Consider the following 9,666-nt stretch of genomic DNA (forward strand, 5'->3'; position numbering starts at 1 on the left):
GTCAATGTTATGCTTGTGTTAGTAAATATAATTTTATATATAAATCAAAATAAATGTTAGTTTTCTGTCCACCTACTTTTGGACCACCCTGTATATGTTATATATATATATTATACAAAGTTTTGAGATATGATCTGCTATTATTGTACTATTTATGCACACATGCTATACTGGATGGGGATTACGTGGGATATTCAGGCCTTGGTGCTGCTTGGACAATATAGGCTCGTGTGTTACTGTTACTCATTTCTGCAGGTCCCTCTTTATAGGAGTTATATAGTCCTTGATATTGTGGATGGCGGTCTGCTGGGGTTCATGGTTTATTTTAAATGTTTTTAATGTGGTTGTGATCTAATAAAATGTTTTCTAATTGTATTTATTGTTACTGTTTTTCTCAGTGTGCCCTAGTTTCCATGCAGAGCTTTTTCTCCCTTCTTATATGGTTCCCTTCTGCATGTTGTGGCACCTGAGATTATGGTTTAGGTATATGTTGCGGGCGGAGGGGCCGCGCTCACTACGCTCGGGTCCGGGGCTGCTACTCGGTGGCTCGAGCAGTGGGCCGGACGCAGGGACTCGAGCAGCGCTCCTCGCCCACGAGTGAAAAGGGGGTGCTTTGTTTGGGGAGATAGTCAGTGACGCAACCCACGGGTCGTGGTGACTATGGGCACCACCGCTGCTGGTGACAGGGATCCCGAGAGAGCGATGGTAGGGAGCAGCTAGGATGTTGTCCCCTCCGTGGGTAGGGGTTGGTGGTGAATGGCACTATTGTACTCACAAGTAAACCACACAGAGAGTCACTGGTAAACTAGAAACTGCCGGAGTCCACAGCCTTCGGTGCGGAGGGTGTTTGGGGTCCCACACACAGTACAGCAGGATCCTGTTCTTGTTTTGCAGCTAGATGCTTTTTTCTCCTTCCTCAGTCGGGAACGGGGAGCCCACTCCCCCTGCAGTGATCTGGGTTGCCCCTTGATGCCGGTGGGCCACTACCCTGCCCTGGCCACCTCGGGCCCCTTCCTCACACTTCCCTTCCTTATAGCAGCCAGGAGCTATCCTCTCCTGGTCTGCTCTCTTCACACTCCAAATTCACTCTGCTCCAGCCCTGTTTAGCTCTTACACTGGGGGGGGGGAAATCGGGTTACCAAGGAGGAGAATGGCCTGCACTTTGCTAGATTTACGCAGGTTCTGTGACACCCTGGTTTTGCCAGGGCGTCACATATACATAGTTACGTTGGGGCACCCCATCTCTTCTTTATAAGTACCAGAACACAGCACCTAAGCATCACCATGATTCCATGTAGGCATCACCAAACCACTGCTGTGCTTCAAGTAACTACCACTAATGCTGGAGCCGAAAAACGCGGGACCTGACTGAAGGGTGCAAGATGAAGGAAACTTGATCAATTGAGGTACAGGCCACAGAAAGTTGTAGTGAGCTGGTTTTGTGGTGGGTGGATATATTGTAAATGACCCATCAGCCCATGTGAAGGATTATAAGGTAGTGGGAAACCCACGTGGAGGGACAGAACCCTTTTCAGCCTGTGTTTACTTGGTAGGCACGTTAAGTGTCCTGTGGAGTATTGGGTCATGTAATATGGGCATAGTAGCCCTTTATGAAGGCTGAGATCTGTCTGAGGTAATGTAAAGGAGAGACCTGTGCTGGGGTCCAGACGACATCTGGCTATGGGGTCTGTAAAGTGTGTGGTGAGGACGGTGAGGGACTGCACCCATTTCCCAGACATTGTCCCTATGTCCTGAACCAGGATCGTAAAGCTTCCCCAATCACTGCCCGTTTTGTTCTCTGTTTGGTAGAACATACCATAGAATAAAGGAAAATATCGATGTGGATTTTGCCCTCAGAACGGACAAGACTCGTGAAGATTTTATCATTTTATTACAACAAAACTGACAGCAAAACAGACAATGAGCAGGGGCACCGGACCCCTCACACCCGCTTCAGGTGTCTCAACAGAGCTTCATGACAGGCCACCATCATCCCTCCAATCAGGTTCATGAACTCCTGGAAATTTAGCTCTCCGTCCTGTTTACAGTCCACAGCTCCATCCACTGACTTCATCAGCTTACGGACGATGTCCGGGTCCTTCTGGTTCTGAAAGAAAAAAAAAAAAAAAAAAGAAAAAAAAAAAAGAAGAAGGAGGAGGGTCACGGAGCCCAGCAACATCCGGGGGAAAAGACTAGAGTCACCCTGACCCCATCCTAACATCCAAGAGAAGAGGTCACTGCCCCAGAAAGAAGGACCACACACTGCACTGCTGAAGGACTCTGTGCTGCTGTGAGGACTAGGTTATTCTTTGAACTCTAAGCTCACAATGCTCCTGACATGCTCTGTGCTGCTGGGACCTCCCTTACACTTACCACTAGGAAAGACTTCAGTTCAGTCTTCATGAAAGCCTCGAACTCCGAGTAATTCATCTGATTTTTGTCGCCTTTCTTGCCGGCGTAGTGCTGGAAGACGCGGATGATGGTTTCCATGGTGGATTCCATCTCTGAGGGCTTAGTGGCAGAAACTGGATTCTGAGGAAACAGTAATTCAGATCAGTTACCAGATTTCACAATACACATTATGTAGATTTAGACCTGATGAGACTGGTGGACTTGTGTTGAGAAATGGTGGATACAGATTGACAGTTCCTCCCGCCTGCTGCTCAATCACACTAGGTGGGTGGAGATTCAGCAGCAGGAAGGAGGTACTGAGGAGCTTCATCAGGTTAAACTTTCAGACTGGATTATATAACCATCTTGACATGGTTTTGGATTTTCACAATAAGTACACCAGCCTCATTAGGCGTGGGATAAACATTTACTATTGAATGGAACTTTTGCCTTTATAAAAATACACAGATGTTTTGATATGGAGGCACTAACTGCACCTTATACCTTCTTTTCAGGTGGACACTTGGCCAAGGCTTCGTTACAAGCCACCATCATCCCCCCGATGAGGTTGAGGAACTCCTGGAAATCCAACTCTTGGTCCTTTTTTCCATCAGCCGAGCCATCTACTGATTTCATCATCTTCTGCAGGATGTTTGGGTCCTTCTGGCCCTGATGGAACACAAAACTTTATTACATGAGAAAGCTCACTGTTGTGTGGCGCCCCTGAGGCTTCCGTCGCCACAGGTCATTGCACCCCATCCAGCGGTGTGATGCCCCATTCTGAGAGAGGAAGAGAGTGAACTCCGGTCCCCTGGTAAATCCACACTACACCCATTGTTAGGTACATACTGGGACCAGGGAAAGTGGCAGTCACCCCCCCCCATGCTGCATGCTGGGAGGGGCCGTAAGACCCATCCCTGCTCCTATAGGGTACAGCTTAGCAACTGGGGAGGTGGAAGAAGCCATCTGAGAGCAGACACAGAGAGGAAGGTCAAGTTTAGTGAGTCTACCTCAGGGAGTGAGAGAGTGAGCATGTAGTTGGAGAAGAAGAACGAGAGAAAGGAGGGAGGAGGAGGCCTGCTGGAGGCAGGCAAGGAGGAGAAAAGAAAGAAAGCTCCAAGACAGACAGGAGCAGAGAAACAGAAGGAGACGCTTCCTGGTGAAGATCCTGGGACCCAGAGGTCCAGGTGACACCACGTAGGAGTCAGAAGGAGTCGCAGGGCCACGGGTAGTCTGTATAGCTGTCGGGGCAGTTTAGAGCTACAGTGGCCTGTTCCACAAGAACATCGGTGGAGTGATCAAGCTGCGACAGGGGACGGTCCCTAGAGACTGGAGGAGTGCAAAGATCATCTCCAAACAGTAAAAACCGAGGCCCAGGGAAGGTTGTAGACTCTCAGGGCCAGAACCCATAGCAGACTTCCAGAAAAGGGGTAATCAGCCGACAGGTGACCCCCCCAGCCTGGAGGCTGTAGTGGAGGCCAAGCCAGGTTCATCCTAACAAAAGGCAAGGCTAAGGAAGACAGCAGAAGAAAGAGACACTAAGAGAAGGGTACCGGCTTTCACTCTCAGAATCACCCAGAAACGGCGGAGGTCCCTGACAGTGGTCCCAGCAGTCTAAGGGTTCCTACAGAGCTCTGACAAGAATTGTGAGTAAAGAACTGGAACTGCACCCTTGGAGTGGTCTCTGTTATTTCAGCTGCATAGACATTCACAAGCACCAACTGTGCCCCTGGCATTGCTCCACCTGTGGGGAGCAGTACCATCATTGCTGCCATAACATCATCCCGGAGGCCTCACACAGCAGCGGCGGCTTAATAGCCGCATACCACAGGTGGCGTCACGAACACAAACTTTAATTCAAGCCACATATTTTACTGACACCCACCAGGGCCACGGAGCCGGGCCCAGCTACCACTGACTACCACCGGACTAGTCCGGCCCGGCACCGGGTGTCCCACAGCCCTGGGGTGGGCGAGTCAGTTGCATGCTCTCAGTTCTTGTGGGCTGTTATGTGGACTTATTTTGTAGCATGTATTGATGTAGAACCCTGGAGGTAGTAACTAAATAATCGGCTTCATCATTCTGATATGGCTGATAATGGTCATGGCTTTCTGACCCAGTTACACAAACGACAGGAACTAATGGGGATAAGAAGATTCTAGATCAGGGGATTATCGGGGCTTTAGTATTATGGACAGGCAACTGTAGACCTGTCAGGGGCAGCACCAGGTTACGACGTTGGTACAGATGCTTCCTGGTTCTCCACAGGCGTAGAGGTTCTACCAGGGTATAAGCCCACCCATGAGGAGGTCAGTTGCGATGTACCTCCACTACTTAATGTAAATCGATGGGACTCAGGAGTCACCTACTTTGGTGAAGGAGGACAGCTCGATGGTCATGAAGTTTTCAAACTCTTTGTAGTTCATGGAGGCCGCGCTCCCCTCCTTGCCGGAGTATCTCTGGAAGATGGTGATGATCTTTTCCATGGAGCGCTCCATCTCAGTCGGAGGATTCTGACTGTTTTGTGCCTAGGAATGGAACACATTTCAAAGGTAATTTCCCTTTATCAAGGAAATGAACAGTCCTTGCTCCATCTACCCAGGGCAAAGGATCAATCATTAACTGAGTCCCTTTATCTACTCGATTAAAAATAAAAAAATAAAAACAAAAAGAAGAATTATTTCATAGCAGCGATCAGTCTGCCACTTGACCTGTTGACACTGGAAATTTCACTTTCAGGTGGAGTCGGTCTTTAGCGGTAGCTAGCTGTTTCCGTCTGATCTTGTACATGTTCCATGTGGTAGGCCGCACCCCTCTGTCTCATAGTAATGGTACATGAATCACTGGAATGTCAGGACTATCCGGGACATGCAGACACACGCCAAGCTGCAAAGCGAACAGGCAAAGTTTCCTCCTAAAAACCTTTGTGCTCCGAATCGCTACCTGGCTAACCATAGGAGGACGCACATACTGGACAATGCCTACTACAGCATTAGAGTACCCTGAAAATGTGATCCCATATGTTCCCCAGTCCTTCAACTAGAAGGGTCCAGCCAAGGCAAGTGACCAATATTTCACTTCACAAGGCCTTCGAGTTCTCCACCAAGGCTCTGACACATAACTATAGGTGTTAAGTTAGAGTAAAGTAAGTTCAACCTGATGACCACAACCTTACAAGGGCTAAAATGAGAGTCCAATAGAAGTATTGTGAGCAACCAGGGGCTTTGCTGAACCTCAGGCTTTTACCCAGTGAGGAGAGCAGATTCTCAGGGTTGTGAAAAACCAGAAAACTGCGACCCCTGACCAGCTTGTTATAAGAATCCCTCAAATTGGCCAATGCTCACTACAGCTTACAGTAACTTGAAGATGTGGCCTCAGACGTTCTTCCCACCCATGCCTTTGGCTAATATCTCAATCCATGGGGCCTGTGAGAGCTCCACTAAGGCTCTTACCCAGATAACCATCAGTGGGTTAGTCTTGAGGTTGCATAGGTGTGATAGGGTTAGGGTGAACCTGATGACTACAACTTCAGGAGGAAAGACTAAATATTTTGCCTTTGTTTCAGCTGGGGAATCCACCAAGGCTCCGGCCTAGATAACTTTACAGTAAGAAAAGCCCTGGGGCTGCAGTGGTGAGAGAGTAAAGCTGGGGTCACACATAGCGACATCACTGTTACGTCACCCTTTTCTGTGACGTAACAGCAACCTTGTAAGTCGCTGTTATGATCGCTGCTTAGCTGTCAAACACAGCGACGCAGCAGTGATCATAACGTCGCTACATGTGCAGAGAGCAGGGATCCGCGCACACTGCTTAGCGCTGGCTCCTTGCTCTCCTAGCTACAGTACACATAGGGTTAATTACCCGATGCGTACTGCAGCTACATGTGCACAGAGCAGGAGCCGGTACTAGCAGTGAGAGCGGCGGAGGCTAGTAACTAGTGTAAATATCGGGTAACCAGGGAAAGGTCTTCCCTTGGTTACCCGATGTTTACGCTGGTTACAGCTTACCGCAGCTGCCAGACGCCGGCTCCTGCTCCCTGCATTTCGTCGCGCTCTCGCTGTCACACACAGCGATGTGTGCTTCACAGCGGGAGAACGACGACCAAAAAATGAAGCAGGACATTCAGCAACGACCGGCGACCTCACAGCAGGGGCCAGGTCGCTGCTGGATGTCACACACAGCGACAGCGACGGGACGTCGCTGCAACGTCACAGAAAATGGTGACGTAGCAGCGACGTCGTTGTCGCTGTCGCTGTGTGTGACATCACCTTTAGGGTGATGAGCCTGATGACCACAACCTCACTAGGTCTCAAAAACATCCTGATCAGAGCATTGTGTCCCACCAGGGGCTGTTCCCGCACCTCAGGTTTTCACCCAGGGAGGAACGCAGACTCGTGGAGGAAAAAAACCCCAACATGCTCTAGTCTCCTGCTCGCCTTAAGAAGGTCAGAATATACTGGACAATGCTCACTGCAGCTTACAGTAATCTGAAAATGTGGCCCAAGATGTTCCACCTGCCAGGCCTGTGGCCAATATTGCACTGCAAGATGCCCACAAGATCTCCCCAGAGGCTCCAACTCCGATAAACTGTACAGGTGGATTACTCTTGCGCAATAGGGTTAGGGAGATGAACCCGATTACCACAACCTCACTAGGTCTCAAGAAGGAGTCTGATAAGAATTGTTTTAGATTATGGGCTCTTCGACATTTCAGGCTTTCACATGAGTTTGGTGAGCAGACCCATGGAGGGGCAAAGTCTTCTAAAAACCAATGCGCTCCAACCGCTTGCTGAACTCCCCCTAGTAATGCCCGCATAGACTGGACTAACCCTACCCTGCTTTGTAACCTAAAGATACAACCCAAAATATTATCTGATCCATCAACAAGAAGGTCCTGCTAGGGGGAAAGACCAATATTGCGTCCCGGTTTCAGCTGGGGCATCTTCCAAGGCTCCGGCCTAGATAACTGTACAGGTAGTAAAGCCTTAGGGCTGTGGTGGTGTGATAGGATGATGAACGTCATGACAAACAGCTCACTAGAACTCAAGAAGAGTCCCATAAGCTTATTGTGCCCCACCAGGAGCTTCTGAACCCCAAGCTTTTCACAAAGTGAGGAGAGCAAATCCATTGAGGGGTAAAGTCTCAGGTGGTGAACCTGATGACCAAACCCTGAATAGATCTCAAGAAGAGTGCCAGGGGATTATTGAGAGGGTTCCAAGTTGTGATCAGCTCCCTCGATCACCCCCAGATCAGAACGGCCACCATCAGATTGGTACAGATCAGTCAGTTTACAGTGACACAGAAGTGACTCGATCCCCGCTGACCGGGTTTGTGCAAGATTAGTCACAGGAAGCGTTGCTATGACAACTGGTAAATGTTATTTTTTTATTTTTTAAATTCAAAAAAAAGGAAACAATACTTCCAGTCCCTCCCTCTCAGATCGTGTCCGGCATTAAAGGGCCGGTAACCCAGATATTATAATACTGCGACATGATTTTTCTGAATAATGGGCGTAAGCTTCTCCCTAATGTTGGATGACTGATAACAGGGGAGAATAGAGTTCAGTCACCAGGAATATTCAATTATTCCACATAATCTTTTGTTAGGGCCAAGTTATAAACAATTTATCTGCAGTAATAAAAGACGTGACCCAGAGGTTATCAGCGGCCGCACCCCACAGCGCTACCAGTGTTATTACTCCATAGTGACCGTTACAAGTCACACCCCTCCCGCCATTGTCACACCCCTCCGCCATTGTACACAGATAACAGCTGAGGTGTGTATTATAAAGCCATCACAGATAGCAGCAGCTCAAATCAGAGAAAGAAGGACTAGCGTCATCTCAGCACAAATCTGTATGGTGACATCACAGAAATGACATCACAACACACAGGATCCAGCATCGGTTGTCACTATATGGCGCCGTGACACCACACGGGATCCCACACACTATATGGCGCCGTGACACCACACGGGATCCCACACACTATATGGCGCCGTGACACCACACGGGATCCATCTCACTATATGGCGCCGTGACACCACGCGGGATCCATCTCACTATATGGCGCCGTGACACCACGCGGGATCCCACACACTATATGGCGCCGTGACACCACACGGGATCCATCTCACTATATGGCGCCGTGACACCACACGAGATCCATAGGTTGTCACTATATGATGACCTGACACTGCATAAGATCCATGTACATTGTTATAATGACGTTGCTAAAACTACGGCATGATGATATTACAAGGCTGTCAGGTCATGCTGGGAGTTGTAGTTTCCCAACAGCCAGAAAACTACATTTTGAAAACCACAAAATAGCACTGTCATTTTGGCAGAGACCCCAAATTCCCCGAACTATGCAACAATCTCCAGAAAGTTTCCTGCAGACTATTAAAGGTGCAGCTACACAACACAAAGCCAGTCAGTGGGGCCAAGAAAAGGTGAGCGCCGTACCCCTGCCTACAGTCATTAAAGTGCGAAACTTCCTGACACTCCCAACCGCAGCAAAGTCGTGCACTCACCATGGTTGTGATGGTGGAGACCCCTGGGCTGCTGTGGAGGAGCGCGACTGAGTGGAGACCCCTGGGCTGCTGTGGAGGAGCGCGACTGAGTGGAGACCCCTGGGCTGCTGTGGAGGAGCGCGACTGAGTGGAGACCCCTGGGCTGCTGTGGAGGAGCGCGACTGAGTGGAGACCCCTGGGCTGCTGTGGAGGAGCGCGACTGAGTGGAGACCCCTGGGCTGCTGTGGAGGAGCGCGTCTCTGAACACTCAGGGAAACAGAGTCTCTATGAGCTGAAAGCCGCACCCATAGGCCACCAGCCAACACCCTGCCCAATTTCTACATTCCTCTCTCCCCTGGAGGAAAAATGCCTGAACTGATGAGTAATCAGCAGCAGCTTTCTGCCTCACTTCCTCACCATTTCTCAGACCCCTGCTTGCTGGATTCATAGTCATACTTCTCACAGCTGAGGGTTTGCTGCAATATCCGGATTACACTCATTCTGGAGGCCCGCGTCGTGCAGCAGAGTTTCTAAGGCTATGTGCGCACTAGGCGTTTTTTTTGTCCATACCGCGGGTGCGTTTTTTGTGCGTTTTTTGTGCGTTTTTGGCTGCGTTTTTGTGCACTGCATTCAATGAGTGAAAAATCCTGTGAAAAATGCAGAAATAATTGACATGCTGCGTTTTTGTGGTCACCACAAAAACGCAGCTACAAAAAACCGCTGTGTGCGGACAGCACTTCTGCAAACCCATAGACATTGCTGG

At 49.3% G+C, this 9,666-nt stretch overlaps 1 protein-coding gene across 1 annotated transcript; it reads right to left on the minus strand.

The window, feature by feature from the left end:
• Nucleotides 1–1,874: 1,874 nt before the first annotated feature.
• On the minus strand, nt 1,875–9,182 carry LOC142257469 (uncharacterized). Its single transcript, XM_075329596.1, has 5 exons — nt 8,925–9,182; nt 4,761–4,919; nt 2,896–3,060; nt 2,374–2,532; nt 1,875–2,107 (listed from the first exon to the last, which is right to left on the minus strand). Exons 1-5 carry the CDS (start codon nt 8,925–8,927, stop codon nt 1,943–1,945), a joined length of 651 nt encoding a protein of 216 aa, XP_075185711.1. The 5' UTR covers nt 8,928–9,182; the 3' UTR covers nt 1,875–1,942.
• Nucleotides 9,183–9,666: the final 484 nt, after the last annotated feature.

Source organism: Anomaloglossus baeobatrachus, chromosome 12, assembly GCF_048569485.1.
Source record: "Anomaloglossus baeobatrachus isolate aAnoBae1 chromosome 12, aAnoBae1.hap1, whole genome shotgun sequence".
In the NCBI taxonomy this organism is placed as follows: domain Eukaryota; kingdom Metazoa; phylum Chordata; class Amphibia; order Anura; family Aromobatidae; genus Anomaloglossus; species Anomaloglossus baeobatrachus.

Excerpts from the sequence above, each read along its gene's own strand:
- LOC142257469 (XM_075329596.1), bottom strand. Across the intron at positions 2,533-2,895 it reads AGTGTCCACCTGAAAAGAAG|AATCCAGTTTCTGCCACTAA; the intron begins GTATAAGGTGCA and ends CTGTTTCCTCAG. Across the intron at positions 2,108-2,373 it reads AACTGAAGTCTTTCCTAGTG|AACCAGAAGGACCCGGACAT; the intron begins GTAAGTGTAAGG and ends TTTTTCTTTCAG.